At 37.2% G+C, this 17,156-nt stretch overlaps 1 protein-coding gene across 3 annotated transcripts in view; it reads left to right on the forward strand.

The window, feature by feature from the left end:
- Positions 1-17,156, forward strand: part of FZD3 (frizzled class receptor 3) — a 102,227-nt gene that overhangs the window by 68,517 nt on the left and 16,554 nt on the right. For all 3 annotated transcript variants that reach the window (XM_043486986.1, XM_043486987.1, XM_043486988.1), the window contains exons 5-6: positions 12,681-12,829; positions 16,662-16,886. In XM_043486986.1, the coding sequence (XP_043342921.1) occupies positions 12,681-12,829; positions 16,662-16,886 (374 nt within the window). The remainder of the gene's footprint in view (positions 1-12,680; positions 12,830-16,661; positions 16,887-17,156) is intronic.

Below are 17,156 nucleotides of genomic sequence, written 5' to 3' on the forward strand. Positions count from 1 at the left end.
TGACCATCCTAGATGTCGTATTAAAAAGCAGACATTACTTTGCCAACAAAGGTCCATCTAGTCAAAGCTATGGTTTTTCCAGTAGTCATGTATGGATGTGAGAGTTGAACTATAAAGAATGCTAAGCATTGAAGAATTGATGCTTTTGAACTGTGGTGTTGGAGAAGACACTTGAGAGACCTTGGACAGTAAGGAGATCAAACCAATCCATCCTAAAGGAAATCAGCCCTGAATATTCATTGGAAGGACTGATGCTGAAGCTGAAGCTCCAATGATGCAAAGAACTGACTCACTGGAAAAGACTCTGATGCTGAGTAAGATTGAAGGCAGGAGGAGAAGGGGGGTTGACAGAGGATGAGATGGTTGGATGGCATCACCAACTCAATGGATATGAGTTTGAGTAAACTCTGGGAGTTGGTGATGGACAGGGAGGCCTGGCATGCTGCAGTCCATGGAGTGGCAAAGAGTCAGACCCGACTGAGCGACTGAACTGAACTGAAAAATCTGAATGAATTTTTGGCCAACCCAATATGTCATATACATGTCATATACATGTACATTATAAAGAATAACACATTGAACAACAGTAGATTTATCACTCATTTAATAAATGAAACACAAAACACCAGATCCCCCTCCCTTATTGAATTTCCTTTGTAAACTATCATTATCCAGAACTTGGTGTTATTGTGTATTTATACTTATATATATTTACCTAAACAATATATTGTATTAGTTGAAATATTTTAAATCTTTGCAGTGTCAAAACTGCTTGTATTTTTGCAGCTTGCTTTTGTCATTCATTATTTTTATGAGATTTATCTATGGTAATATGTACAGTGTGTGTTTATTTGCTGTCTTTGCTGTTCAACATTCTGTTGTATGAATATATCAAATTTGTGTGTTTTACTGTTAATGGATATTTAGGTTACGCATTGTTTTTACTCTGTTATAAATAATGCTGCTATGAATATTTTGTATCTGTGTGAACTTCTCTAGAATATATAACTAAAAATGGAACTGTTAGATCTTGTGAATCTTCAGCATTAGCAGATGTTGCCAAATTGTTTTCCAAAGTTGCTGTGCAATTTAGAACCTCATATGAAAGTGCAGAGTTCTCATTGTTCTACATGCTCACCATCACATTTAAAATTTTGCCAATCTTATTGACAATCCTCATTGCTATTTTAATTTGTATTTCCCTGATTACTAGTGAAATTGAACTTCCTTTTTCTTACATATATAACTTAAAATAGCTAAATAACTTACTATTTAGATATCCTCTTCTGTGAATTGCTTGTGTATATACACAGTATATTCTGGTAAATACATTCTGGTATAATTTCTTAATCAGTTTTATGCATTACAGATAAAGTCTAACTTTGGTTTTTCATTGTTTTAATGGTGTCCTTTGACGAGCAGAAGTTTAAAATTTTAATATGTTATTCTTTTCTTTGTTTTTTTTTTTTTAATTTCTTAAGAAATCTCTACTCAAGGATTGCAAATAATATTCCCCTTTGTTTTCTTCAGACAGTTTTAAAGTTTTGCTTATCAGATTTGGATTTTTTTATCTATAGAGTTTATTTTTAGATCTAGAATGAGGAGGTGACATCATTTTAAAGCTACATAGATGTCTAGCTAGCACCATTTATGACTAGTCCATCCTTTCTCCACTGATTTGTGATGCTACCTCTGTCATACAGTATCTGTTTTTCACTTGTGAAACTTATTTTGCTATTCTATCTGTGGTCCGTTTTCTATCCTTGTCTTGATCTTCTGCCATTGTCATAATTCTGATAGGTCTTTATATCTGATAGGGTGAGTAAGTGAGTTTTCAAGGCAGAATAAAAGTAAAGGCAGATAAAGCTATGCAGTGTAGTAGGGCATAAAGTTTGAAATCAGAAGACTTACATTCCAGAACTGTAGTCACTTATCAACATGGATGAGCCTGATCAGAAGTTTATTTTTATGTGGGCTTTCGATGACCATAAACCAACATTTTGTAATTAATTTTTTTTAACGAAAGCAAATCTAATACAATGTAGGTCTTATTAGTAAAGAATAGATTCCACTTGATTGGGAAAGAAGCCAAAGACTCTGCCTACCTGATTCAAAGCCAAAGTCTCAGAAACAATAATTGAATTTAGGCCACCACAATAACCATACATATGTCCTTGATGTTTTTCTTCTTCTGTGAGGCTTTTTTCCCCCTTTAGCATGAATGATTTTTTCTATTTAATTAAAAAGAAGTTAAGCCCCAGGATCTTTGTTAGATGATGGATCTAAATTGGGAAAATATTTTCCATATTTTGATCAAATAAAGTCACATTGCAAAATTCTGTTGATTGAAATTAGAGTGGTGTTAGTGGAGATTGGTTGTTGAAAAGATAGTAAAAGTAGGCTATTCACAGCGAGGCAGGCAGTTGTAGAAAAAGGACAATGACCAAGATACAGGGATAGCAGTGGAGGCTGATTCTCTGCCTTTTCTGCTGAGGATTCTCCTTCAGTTCCCAGTAAACAGACCAAAGAAATATATCAGATGAGGCTTTTCAGCTGTTAAGGTGGTGTTTTTTTAATTTATTTTATATTGGAGTAATGTTGATTTATAATACTGTGTTAGTTTCAGGTGGGCAGCAAGGCTATTCAGCTATGCGTATACATATATCCTCTTTTTTTGTATTCTTTTCCCATGTAGGTTATTACAGAGTATTGGGTACAGTTCCCTGTACAGTAGGTCCTTGTTGATTATCTGTTTTATATATAGTAATGTGTGTATGTTAATCCCAAGCCCAATTTATCCCTCCTTTCCACCTTTCCCCTTTTGTAACTGTGTTTTCAAAGTCTACGAGTCTGTTTCTGTTTAGCTTGAGTTGCTTTCTCACTGTATCGTTATCATGGCAGGTACTGACTTGTCTTCCCTGGGGATTTGTCTTTAACCAGAATCTTATAATACAAAATGTCCCATGTTACAACCCTCTGTTCTCCAATTCTCCTCTTTACTGTCTTGCCTAATTGAAGGTTTTGGTTGTTGCTGTTATTACTGATTTTGTTTTTAGTACTCTTTTAATTCAAGCATTTGTGCTATATGGACAGTATTGCTAATTTATGAAAGATAATACAATGTGGTTTAAAAGTATTGTAGGAGTCATCAGATGCGGCTTCTCTCCCAGTTTCCCTTTTTCTCTTCTTCTCCTTTTCTGGGTAAACTTATTCAGTCCCATATTTTGGATTATATAGGTCAACTTTTCTTCTGAACTCCAGACATGTATCTGTTTATATGATATTTCCAACTTAACATGTCTAAAATACAATTCTTAATTTTTCTTCTTAAACCCTGTTTTTGTTTTCCATCCCCAATTCTTTCCATTCAGTAAATGGTATTGTCATCTGTGAGTAGTTGTTGTTCATTGGCTAAGTCATGTCTGACTCTTTGCAGCCCCATGGACTGTAGCACACCAGGCTCCCTGTCTTCCACTACCTCATAGAGTTTGCTCAACTTCATGTCCATTAAGTCAGTGATGCTATCTAACCATCTCATCCTCTGCCACCCGCTTCTCCTTTTCTCTTCAGTCTTTCTCAGCATCAGGGTCTTTTCCAGTGAGTCGGTTCTTCACATCAAGTGTCCAAAGTATTGGAGCTTCAGCTTCAGTATCAGTCATTCCAGTGAATACTCAGGATTGATTTCCTTTAGGATTGACTGGTTTGATGTCCTTGCAGTCCAGGGGACTTTCAAGAGTCTTCTTCAACACCACAATGAACTAAAGCATCACTTCTTCAGCACTCAGACTTCTGTATGGTCCAACTCTCACAGCTGTACACGAGTACTGGAAAGACCATATCTTTGACTGTATGGACTAGTCCAGCTATAATCATGTGCCAGTTAGAGCTAAAGTGTAATAAGGGAATTTTTAAACAGAGTCAGCCTAAAAGAAAAAATAAGCTAATTTGTAGACTAGAAATGCAAAATGATGACTGGAGATAAAAACATGGGCTACTAGAATCCAGGTCTGAAGTGGCTGGGGTGGCTAGGGCTTTCACTTTCTATGGGTATACAGAAGTAAAAGTGTTAACTTGGGAGTCAGAGGACTAGAACTAGGCTTACCAGTTAAAAGTGGGAGTTGGAAATGGGACTCTCCTGCTCCTAAAAGAAAGTTTATATAAAAGGTGCAACCAACTCTTTCCTGAAGCTGCATTTAGCATTAAAAATACTTAAAATATTTATCTAGAGATGTGAGAGGGCCAAACTGTAATGACTCAGTAGCTGAGTCTATGGTAGCTGATAATGTCTGGAGTGTGCAGTCATAATATTAGACCTGGTTTTTAACTAGGGCCCCATAAAGTAAAGTAAAGTGAAGTCACTCAGTCTTGTCCAACTCTGCGACCCCATGGACTGTAGCCCACCAGGATCCTCCATCCCTGGGATTTTCCAGGCAAGAGTACTGGAGTGGATTGCCATTTCCTTCTCCAGAGGATCTTCCCGACCCAGGGATGAAACCCGGGTCTCCCACATTGTAGGCAGACACTTTACCGTCTGAGCCATCAGGGAAGTCCAGGGCCCCATGGGTACTGGTAGAGACAAAAATGAGTGAAACATGGCAGATAAGTAGGGGGAGTGAGGGAGAGAGAACAAGAGAGAGAGAAAACTGTCTTACTCAAGATCTGTAAACAGAAATTCCAAAGCGTAATTAAAGAAAAAAGCTAAACCTAAAAAGTCATTCAGTAAAATCAACAGTCAGGAGATGGATTCACTCCCAAATGTAATAAAAGTAATAAATAGAAAGTAATAATTTTCTAAAGACTTATTTTAAAAATATGTATGTTTAGGATTCTTAAATAGATAAATAATAAAAAGCACTTTAAAAGAATAAGAACTTATAATAAATTAGCAGACGTGAAATAAGAATGCTGCTGCTACCGCCAAGTCGTGTCCGACTCTGTGCAACCCCTAGAGGCAGCCCTCTAGGCTCCTATGTCCCTGGGATTCTCCAGGCAAGAATACTGGAGTGGGTTGCCATTTCCTTCTCCAATGCATGAGAGTGAAAAGTGAAAGTGAAGTCTCTCAGTCAGGCCCAACTCTTAGCGACCCCATGGACTGCAGCCTACCAGGCTCCTCTGTCCATGGGATTTTCCAGGCAAGAGTACTGGAGTGGGGTGCCATTGCCTTCTCCGGAAATAAGAATAGACAAACATAAAAGCCAATTTGCCTAGAAATGTAGGTATAGGGATTAAGTCAATAGATGGAATGAATTCTAAAGTAGACATGATTAGAGAGAGAACTAGTGAAGTGGAAAATTGTTCTAACTCGTTAGATCACTCAGAATGCATAACAGAGACATAAAATACTCAAAATTATCTAATTATGCCATTAAGAGATATTAAAAATAGGTTGAGAAACTTCAGTATACATCTGATGGGAGTTCTAGAACAAGGGGCTGTAAGAATGACTAAGAAGTGGTAACTAAAGAACTACATCCTGAATTTTTCAGAACTGAAAACTTGAAACCTCACATTAAAAGTACACTCTGCATACCAAGCAGGACAAGTAAAAACCAATCACAGGGAGAAACATTCTCTGCAACTAAAGACAGAAGGATAGAGACATTTAACAGCTACCAGAGAGAAGAAATCTCCAAAAGATTATCAGCTGTGCAGGCTTCTCAACAGCAACAATAACAGCTAGAAGATAATGAACTAATAGCTTTAAAATGCTGAGTGATGATAACTTTATCCATCTAAAGCACCACTGAAGAGTGAGGACAAGAGAAAGACATTATGGGGCAAAGACTGAAATAATTTATCTCTAGCATACCCTATCTATAAGAATTTCTAAAGAGCATCCGTTAGCAGAAAGAAAAGAGAACCCCAAGATAGGATGAGGGTGTACTTTTTGGCAAAGTCACTTAACAATGATAATAACAAGACCAATTATTTTTGTAAAGGTTATTCTGAGTCTCTTGAAAATAATAACAAGGAGTATTAGGTAGCTAAAGTGTGCTTGGAGCATAGTCTTGTTCAAGAAGATGGAAGTGCTGAATACTTTTAACTATAACTTTTTCTCATAAAGCCAAGTATAAGTATATACTGTAAATGTATGTATGTATTTATTGAGCACCTGCTCTGTGCCAGACACTGATCTAGGCTCTGGGAATAATACCACTGAGGACAAACACTCCTCACTGAGTTTATACTTTAGTAGGAGGAAACTATATATTGTTTAAAAACAGTAGTATAACACAAACAGGCTTGAAAGAAATACACTGGTAAATAGGAAAAGATGCACTTGAAAAATATGATGGTATGATGAAGGAAAAAACTGGTGTAGCAATATTAAAGTCAGGTAAAATACTGTTCAAAGTGAACACTAAAGTATATTGGGCAGCTAGAGCATTTATATAACACCTAACATAGACTTAAAAGTGAAAAATGACAGGATTAGAAGAAAAACTGATGAGTTCATAGTTTAGCATATCTCTATTAAAACAGATAGGTAGGGACTTACCTGGCAGTCCAGTGGTTAGGAATCGCCTTGCAGTGCAAGGGACATGGGTTTAATCCTTGTTCAGGGAACTAAGATTCCACGTGCCACAGGGCAACCAAGCCCACACACCACAGCTAAGACTCGATGTAGCCAAATAAATACATATCCTTAAAAAACAGGTAAACAGAAAATTAGTCATGAAAACACATATACCTTGTTTTATTGCACTTCCCTTTATTGTGCTTTGCAGACACTACAGTTCAGTCACTCAGTCGTGTCCGACTCTGCGACCCCATGGACTGCAGCATGCCAGGCCTCCCTGTCCATCACCAACTCCCAGAGTTTACTCAAACTCATGTCCATTGAGTCGGTGATGCCATCCAACCATCTCATCCTCTGTCGTCCCCATCTCCTCCTGCCCCCAATCCTTCCCAGCATCAGGGTCTCTTCCAATGAATCAGTTCTTTGCATCAGGTAGCCGAAGTATTCGAGTTTCAGCTTCGGCATCAATCCTTCCAATGAATATTCAGGACTGATTTCCTTTAGCATGGATTGGTTGGATCTCCTTGTTGTCCAAGGGACTCTCAAGAGTCTTCTCCAACACCACATTTCAAAAGCATCAATTCTTCAATGCTTAGCTTTCTTTATAGTCCAACTCTCACATCCATACATGACTACTGGAAAAACCATAGCCTTGACTAGACGGACCTTTGTTGGCAAAGTAATGGCTCTGCTTTTTAATCTGCTGTCTTGGTTGGTCATAACTTTTCTTCCAAGGAGTAAGTGTGTTTAATTTCATGGCCGCAGTCACCATCCGCAGTGATTTTGGAGCCCCCCAAACTAAAGTCTGTTGCTGTTTCCACTGTTTCCCCATCTATTTGTAATGAAGTGATAGGACCAGATGCCGTGATCTTAATTTTCTGAATGTTGAGTTTTGAGCCAACTTTTTCACTCTCCTGTTTTGCTTTCATCAAGAGGCTCTTTGGTTCTTTACTTTCTGCCATAAAGTTGGTGTCATCTGCATATCTGAGGTGACTGATATTTCTCCTGGCAAACTTGATTCCAGCTTGTGCTTCATCCAGCCCAGCGTTTCTAATGATGTACTCTGCATATAAGTTAAATAAGCAGGGTGACAATATACAGCCTTGACATACTCCTTTTCCTATTTGGAACCAGTCTGTTGTTCCATGTCCAGTTCTAACTGTTGCTTCTTGACCTGCATACAGATTTCTCAAGAGGCAGGTCAGGTGATCTGGTATTCCCATCTCTTTAAGAATTTTCCAGAGTTTATGATCCACACAAAGGCTTTGGCATAGTCAATAAAGCAGAAATGGATGTTTTCTGGAACTCTCTTGCTTTTTTGATGATCCATCAGATGTTGGCAATTTGATCTCTGGCTCCTCTACCTTTTCTAAATCCAGCTTGAGGATCTGGGAGTTCTCAGTTCAAGTATTGTTGAAGCCTGGCTTGGAGAATTTTGAGCATTACTTTACTAGCGTGGGAGATGGTGCACTTGTGCGGTAGTTTGAGCATTCTTTGGCATTGCCTTTCTTTGGGATTGGAATGAAAACTGACCTTTTCCAGCCCTATGGCCACTGCTGAGTTTTCCAAAGTTGCTGGCATATTGAGTACAGCACTTTCACAGCATCATCTTTTAGGATTTGAAATAGCTCAACTGGAATTCCATCACCTCCACTAGCTTTGTTAGTAGTGATGCTTCCTAAGGCTCATTTGACTTCGCATTCCAGCATGTCTGGCTCTAGGTGAGTGATCATACCATCGTGATTATCTGAGTTGTCGAAGATCTTTTTTGTAAAGTTCTTCTCTGTATTCTTGCCACCTCTTCTTAATATCTTCTGCTTCTGTTAGGTCCATACCATTTCTGTCCTTTATTGACCTCATCTTTTCATGAAGTGTTCCCTTATTATCTTTAATTTTCTTGAAGAGATCTCTAGTGTTTTCTAGTCCTTTGTTTTCCTCTATTTCTTTGCAGTGATCACTGAGGAAGGCTTTCTTATCTCTCCTTGCTATTCTTTGGAACTCTGCATTCAAATGGGTATATCTTTGCTTTTCTCCTTTGCTTTTCGTGTCTCTTCTTTTCACAGCTATTTGTAAGACCTCTTCAGGCAACCATTTTGCTTTTTTGCATTTCTTTTTCTTGGGGATGGTCTCAATCCCTGTCTCCTGTACAGTGTCACGAACCTCCATCCATAGTTCATCAGGCATGCTGTCTATCAGATCTAATCCCTTGAATCTATTTGTCACTTCCACTGTATAATCATAAGGGACTTGATTTAGGTCATACCTGAATGGTCTAGTGGTTTTCCCTACTTTCTTCAATTTAAGTCTGAATTTTGCAATAAGGAGTTCATGATCTGAGCCACAGTCAGCTCCCAGTCTTGTTTTTGCTGACTGTATAGAGCTTCTCCATCTTTGGTTACAAAGAATATAATCAAACTGATTTCAGTATTGATCATCTGGTGATGTCCATGTGTAGAGTCTTCTCTTGTATAGTTGGACGAGGGTGTTTGCTATGACCAGTGCATTCTCATGCAAAACTCTGTTAGCCTTTGCTCTGCTTCATTCTGCACTCCAGGGCCAAATTTGCCTGTTACTCCAGGTGTTTCTTGACTTCCTACTTTTGCATTCCAGTCCCCTATAATGAAAAGGATATCTTTTTTGGGTGTTAGTTCTAGAAGGTCTTGTAGGTCTTCCTAGAACCGTTCAACTTCAGGTTCTTCAGCATTACTGGTCAGGGCATAGACTTGAATTACTGTGATATTGAATGGTTTGCCTTGCAAACGAATATATCATTCTGTCATTTTTGAGATTGCATCCAGATACTGCATTTCGGACTCTTATTTTGCAGACAGCACAGTTTTTACAAATTGAAGGTTCATGGCAACCCTGTGTTGAGCAAATCTGTTGGTGCCTTTTTTTCCAACAGCATTTGCTCACTTCATATCCCTGTGTCACATTTTGGTAACACTTGCATAAGAGACATATCTCTGAGATATTGCAGGTTTGGTTCCAGACCACTACAATAAAGCAAATATCACAATAAAGCAAGTCACACAATTTTGGGGGGTGGGTTTACATATAAAAGGCTCTCCATGGGCCTCCCTATTCACTTAGGCACAATGATATTGAAACCAGTGACCTTGATATTAAAATCAGATAAACTTACAGTGGCTGCTAAGGGTTCAAGTGAAAGGAGTTGCATTCCTCTCATGTTAAATCAAAAGCTAGAAATGATTAAGCTTAGTGAGAAAGGCATGTTGAAAGTTGAAACAGGCCAAAAGTTAGGCCTTTTGAGCCCAAAAGCCAAGTTGTGAGTCCAAAGGGAAGGTTTTTAAAGTAAATTGAAAATGATACTCCGGTGAATTCATGAATGATAAGAAAACAAAACAGCCTTATTGCTGATATGGAGAAGGTTTTGGGATCTGCATAGATAGCCAGCCATGGCGTTCCCTTAAGCCCAAGCCTAATCTAAGACAAGGCCCTAACTCTAATTCTGTGAGGGCTGAGAGAGGTGAGGAAGCCGCAGAAGAAAGGTTTGAAGCTGGCAGGGGTCTATTTCGTGAAGTTTAAGGAAGTCATCTCTGTAGCATCAGAGTTCATGGCAGAGCAGCAAGTGCTGGTGTAGAAGCTGTAGCAATTTATCCAGAAGATCGTTCATGAAGGTGGCTGTTCTAAACAACAGATTTTCAGTGTAGACAGAACAGGCTTCTATTGGAAGAAGAAGCCACCAGGACTTTCATAGCTAGAGAGGAGAGGTCAGTGCCTGGCTTGAGAGCTTCACAGGGCAGGATGACTCTCTTGTTAGGGGCTAATGTAGCTGGTCTGGTGGCTCAGTGGTAAACAATCTACCTGCCAATGCAGGAGACGTGGGTTTGATCCCTGAGTTGGGAAAATCCCATGGAGAAGGAAATGGCAACCCACTCCAGTATTCTTGCCTGGGAAAGTCAGTGGACAGACGAACGTGGTGGGCTGCAGTCCATGGGGTTTCAAACGAGTAGGATATGACTTGGCAGCTGAACAGCAACAAAATGCTCATTTGCCATTCTGAATTATGCTAAATCTTCTCTTCCTGTCCTCTGTAAATGGAACAACAAAGCATGGGGGACAGCACATCTGGTTACAACATGGTTTACTAAATAGTGGAAGCCCACTATTGAGATCTACTGCTCAGAAAAAAGAGATTCCTTTGAAAATATTACTGCTTATTGACAATGCATTTGGTCACCCAAGCACTGTGATGGAGATGTACAAGATTAATGTTGTTTAATGCCTACCTTCTCAACATCCATTCTTCAGCCCATAGATCCAGGAGTAATTTCAACTTTCAAGGCTTTATTATTTAAGAAATATATTTTGGAAAAAAAAGAAATATATTTTGGGAGTGGTACACCTCACAGCTTGCAGGATCTTAATTTCCTGACCAGGGATTGAACCTGGGTCACCTCAGTGAAAGTGCCAAATTCTATCCACTGGACTGCCAGAGAAGTCCCATAAGAAATATGTTTTTAGGCTATATCTACCATAGTGATTCCTCTGATGGATTTGGGTAGTTAAATGAAAACCTGGAAAGGATAGACCATTCTAAATGCCATTGAGAATATTCATGATTCAAGGGAAGAGGTCAAAATATAAATATTAGCAGGAGTTTGAAAGAAGTTGATTCCAACCCTCATGGTGCATTGCGGGGCTTTAAGACTTTGGTGGAGGAAATAACACCCAATGAGGTAGAAACATAGCAAGAGAACTAGAATTAGAAGTGGAACCAGAAGATGTGACTAAATTGCTTCAATCCCATGGTAAAACTTTAATGGATGAGGAGTTGCTTGTCATGGGTGAGCATTAAGAAAATGATTTCTTGACATGGAATCTACTCCTGGTGAAGATGCTGTGAGGATTGATGAGATGACAACAGAGGATTTAGAATATTACATAAGCTTAGTTGATAAAACAGAAGCAGGGTTTGAGAGGATTGACTTCAGTTTTGAAAGACGTTCTACTTTGGGTAAAATGTTACCAAACAGTAATTCATGCTACAGAGAAATTTCTCATAAAAGGAAGAGTCAATGGATGCAGCATACTTCATTATTATCTTGTTTTAAGAAATTGCCACAGTCATCCTATCCTATAGAAACCACCCTGATCAGTCAGCAGCCTTCAACATCGAGGCAAGACCCTCCACAACAAAAAGAGTATGACTCGAAGACTCAAGTGATGGCTAACATTTTTTAGCAATAAAATATTTTTAAATTTAGATATGAGCATTGTTTTTTAGACTCTTACGAGTAGATACTACATTCTACATTATAATCTAAACATAAGTTTTACATGTCCTGGGAAACAAAATAATCCCCATGACTCGCATTATTGTGGTATTTGTTTATTGTGGTGGTATGGAACCAGACTTACAATGTCTTTGAGAATGCCTATATTAGAAGATTTGAACAACACAACTAATAAAGTTGGTCTAATACATATAGAAAGTTTTGTACCTAACAAATAGAGAGTAAGCATTAATTCTGAGCACACAAGTACTTTAAAAAAATGGACTATGTCCTAAATCACAAAAGAAGTTTCCAAAATATAAGGTAACCAGAATCAAGTAGACTACATTCTGTGACTATAACAATTTAACTTGTAATCAATAATAAAAAGAAATCTTTAAAAAAAATTCACCTGAATAGAAACTAAAAAAATGTATTATAAATAACTCATAGGTTAAAGAGGAAGCTTGAAAACAGCCAGCAAAGCAGACATGAAAGGAGGAGCATATTAAATAAAAGAACAGAAGCTAATAAAATGGGGGAAATGATTAACACTTTCCTAATTGTATATTGTGATAACCAATGATAGGATGAGCAGAATTGACCAAGAAGAATATAGGTATTATTTGAGCCTCTATTCCTATTCATGGTTTATTTTCTATATTAGTAATCTTTTCCTTTAGACAATATCTAATATGGGCTAGTAAGAAAATTATACAACTCAGGCTATAGTATATATAGTCATTGTCAAATTTTCAGCAGTATATCTTTTCCATATAATGAGAAAATCATAGGACTGTGTAAGTGCAAACATCAGACTTGTATAATTATTTTACTATTTATTTGAAAAGATTTTACAGTGGTCTTTAATAGAAATTTCTATTTATATATTTAAGATACTCTTCTTTCCCTTCTTGTAGGTTACTCAAATGAGTCGTCCAGATCTGATTCTCTTTCTGATGAAATACCTGATGGCTCTCATAGTTGGTATTCCTTCCGTTTTTTGGGTTGGAAGCAAAAAGACTTGCTTTGAATGGGCCAGTTTTTTCCACGGTCGTAGGAAAAAAGAGTAAGTTGAAGTAAATTATCATGGTGTTCACAGGCTTCACATTTACATAATTTTGTGTGTGTGTGTGTTTCCTGTGTTGAAACAATTTGGATTTGGAGGAAATATTCCAACAAGATTATAATCTCAGTTGCCACCAGGTATGATTAAATCTTAAACCTAAAAACTTAACTCATTCGGGATGGGGAATACATGTAACTCCATGGCTGATTCATGTCAATGTATGACAAAACCCACTGCAATGTTGTGAAGTAATTAGCCTCCAACTAATAAAAATAAATGAAAAAAAAAAAAAAACAAAAACTTAGAAAACATAGCCAAGTAGAACAGGCTTAAGGCCTGTTCCGTACTAATTCAGAATATTTGAGGGAAAGCCAATCTTTTTTTAAAAAAACTCCAAATTATAATCTTCTTAAAATTAAAAACGAATGCTTATATATGTATATTCTTATTTGATCTTTTTGACATTTCTGTGATGACAAGTATTATCATCTCTGTGTTAAAGATATGAAAACTGATGCACAGAGAGGTTCAGTGCCTTGGCTAAAGTTACGCAGTATTAGACTTCCATTTCCAATTGTCCATTGTTCTTCCAAGTTACACCATAAGTTATTTAAAGGGATAGCATGTTATTTTATTCTAAGTCATACACATTAAAGCCAAAATAGTAAAATGATATTAGCAGATAAAATGAAATATGTTAAAGATGTTATTTTAATTCATAGTTGGCCAAATTGCATATTAGAGAGTCATGATAATATAAGATTTGGGCATATTTGAGGAATCTTTCACTTTTTGACCCCTTAATTAATAGAACAAAATAAGACCCTGCAGTATTCACAAAGGAACAGATATGACTTCAAACTTTTTACTAAGTGTAAAGCTAATATTTATACTGTATTTGAATTGTCACAAATTCTGTTAGTGGAATCCATATTCTTATGATTTTATTTAACTTAAGTTACATGGAAAATAAATTTTGGGAAAATTAATTTCTATAAAAGTCTTAAGATTATATGTAAAATGTTATTGTGTTTTGTATGGGTTAATGTACTTTTAAAATACGTCTTAAATTACCACATTATCAGAATCTTGTGTTTTCTCAATTATCAGTAATTAGCAGCTTCTGTTACACAGATTAGATTGAAATCTATAAAAATCACAATTTTAGAATATACATTCCTTATTACCATATTGAGACTACTGCTAGTGATATCAGACAATGCATTTCTCCTTTAAATGCAATTTCATTGGGCAGAGAAGGAAAGAAGGGGAAAGGTTAATTCAACAATGACAAAAATATATTTTCTGGAAATTCATCCTTTGAGAAAGACATTAATGAGTGTGGTTACTGTGTGCCATCAACTATTTGGTGATGCCACAGGTTTAATAGCAAACAAAACAGACCAAGTCCTTGATTTCTTTGGAACAGCTTTACTTGGGAGATTTATCTGTGTATTCTTTGAAATTTTTAAAAGTATTTTAATCACAGTAAAACATAATTCTAAGGAGAAGGTTTGAATTAGCATTCCTGGTCACCTCTGGGTCACACACAGGCCATTCTGTCACACAGCAATTCTGTTGTGTTAGAAACTCCAGATGGGGCTAAACTAAACCAATGCTGCCCTTTTGGGGACTCATTCCAGTTATTTGGGGGATCCTGGCTGGGCCAGAATCCTTTTGAAACTGGTTAGACCTCCCCAAACCCTTCCATTTGGTTTTCTGGAACCATGGACCACCTACTTCCCTGATTCAGCAAAGTCACTGTGACCCTCCCAGCTGGGACTGTGCTCTGGGCTAGAGTCTCGCTCCTCCAGAGTGTGAGCAGCCTACAGTCATTTCTAGCATTTGTCTGGCTGAGCCTTTGAGATATGACTAGAGAGTAACCATAATAATAATAATGGTTTCCAATCAATTGAGCTCACTTAATACTCCAAGCACTGTTCTAAGCATTAAATCATTCAGTCCTCTAGACAACCTTGTAAGGAAGATTGTCATTTTACAGATCAGAACACAGAACCATGGTTCAATAGCTGGTGAGTGACAGAACTGAGATTCAAACCCGAGCAGCCTGATTCTAGCCTCCAGTCTTTGCTGTTCACCCCTCTATTACACCGTGCTGTCGAAAGACTGGCTTCTAAAACTATGCCAATCAAATTAGTGTTCTTTCTCTCAGGGAAGCCACATTTAAGATTGCTTATGCTAATAATTTTGACACTGGTTGAAATATTTTTAGAAATCTTGTTTTGGAGTTATCTGGGTCACATCACTTCATTTTTCTGGACCCCCATTTTCTTATTTGTAAAATGAGGAGACAGACCTTCAACATTTGAAGGTAGATTGAAGTTTTGGAATGACCAGAAGTCAGTTTGAACCAATTTTTAAAAATAAGTTTAGAAAATAAGTTCAGCAATCCAGAGCAAATTTGGATGTATGTACATGTGCACAGGGCCATTGATGACAGAAGAATAAATGTTGTAATAACTGTGTTTGAGTTGTTCTTTCTTCTATCTAGTTTTTGATACTTTCAGGATATATGTAAACATTATGTTTTATCATTACTTTATGATTCACTTTGAAACATTTAAACTTAAGTTTGATCCCCAGCTGTTGTTTTGCTGTATGACTTTTAAAAAGTTCTTTAATCGCTTGTGACCTCAGTTTCTTCATCTATAAAATGGGAACCACAATATTTACTCTTGATGGACATCTACCCCATGGAAATGTCTGTTTAGGAGTTAATCTCCATAATAAAAACATTATTGAGAAAGATTAGTAGAGAATATATGTAAAACACCTGGCACTATGCAGGTACTCAGCAAATACTAGTCTTCTTTGAGTCCTTCTACCCCAGCACTAAAAATAACAATAGCAATAACAGCAGTGATTCTTTTCTAATTTGAAAACTTAGAATATGTGCACTTTGTCAATTTATGATCTAATCTTCACATGTCAAAACATGTTTTTTTAGTAATATTATCTAATTTTAACTTTATGATTCTTTTTTTTTTAATTTTAACTTTATGATTCTTATAGTCACTTATTTACCCAAACTGATACACTGACCTTAGCACCTATTTAATTGGCTCTTTAATTACCATTTTGCTCATCAACATAAACACCTATCTGCTTTTAGCCTTTTCATAGCAGTTGAAAACTTTAGCTCTGGACATAATTCATTCCCTTAATTCTTTTTTTCCTAAGTCTTTATTATGTCTGGGACTTCATTGTATGTTTGGTTAAATTAATTTTTCATACATTTTGTTCTAGTTACGGTCATTTGTGTTTATTCAAGCACTAGACAACAGCTTCTGTCATAAAATCAACTTGTAACCTAAAAACAGCTACGCTTACAAATTAAAAAAATGAGTCTATGCCATGATGAGGCCTCCACTACTTCTATAAACCATGCAAGAAAATAATATTTTTACTTGATAGTAGTACCTTTGCAATATTTCAGTGTCCTTGAGAATGATAAATTTCTTTAGCCAAAAGGGACTTAAAAAATGATGAAATTGTATGCCTTCATTTTATAGATGAGGAAAATTAAGAAAAGGGGATAGTGACTTGCCTAAGATCACATACTTATTGATAGAGTTGGAACTAAAATCCTGATTTCCTTATTCTAATATGAACCTCTTTCCATCATACCAGTTTAGGGGACAGATTGACACAGATTTTTGTTTTAGTCTCTCTTCTGTCAACAGTGTTACCTTACATCTCTCCTAAAGACATTGGTTGGAGAGCTTTTTTTGTGAAGAATAACATCAGTCTGTCAAAGTATTGTTTTTGGTCTGTAGGGTTGTTATCTTACACTTAGTATTTTGTTATCTAGGATAGTGAATGAGAGCCGACAGGTACCTGATTTTGCTCAGTCCCTCCTGAGGGATCCAAATACTCCTATCATAAGGAAATCAAGAGGAACTTCCACTCAAGGGACATCCACACACGCTTCTTCAACACAGCTGGCCATGGTGGATGACCAGAGGAGCAAAGCAGGAAGTGTCCACAGCAAAGTGAGCAGCTACCACGGCAGCCTCCACAGGTCCCGTGATGGCAGGTGAGTTTTATCGGCAGCTTAGTTTATTTCACGTGCTAACTTAGAGTCACACGGCGTCCGAAGGAAGAGCAGCCAGTTCTGAAACAGCAGAAGTTGATCATTATTGACCTTTCTGAACTTTGCTAGGTGCAGTTGTCCCAGATTATGGTCATACTTAATGCCAGTCAGAGGAGTTTAGACGCGATGCAGTGAGCAATGTGGAGTCATTGCACATCAGGGAGAAGGCAGAGTAAAAGTGGTTATTTTAGTGAGATTAACTTAGCAAACAAT

The sequence above is a fragment of the Cervus canadensis genome, chromosome 14, assembly GCF_019320065.1.
Source record: "Cervus canadensis isolate Bull #8, Minnesota chromosome 14, ASM1932006v1, whole genome shotgun sequence".
Lineage (NCBI taxonomy): Eukaryota > Metazoa > Chordata > Mammalia > Artiodactyla > Cervidae > Cervus > Cervus canadensis.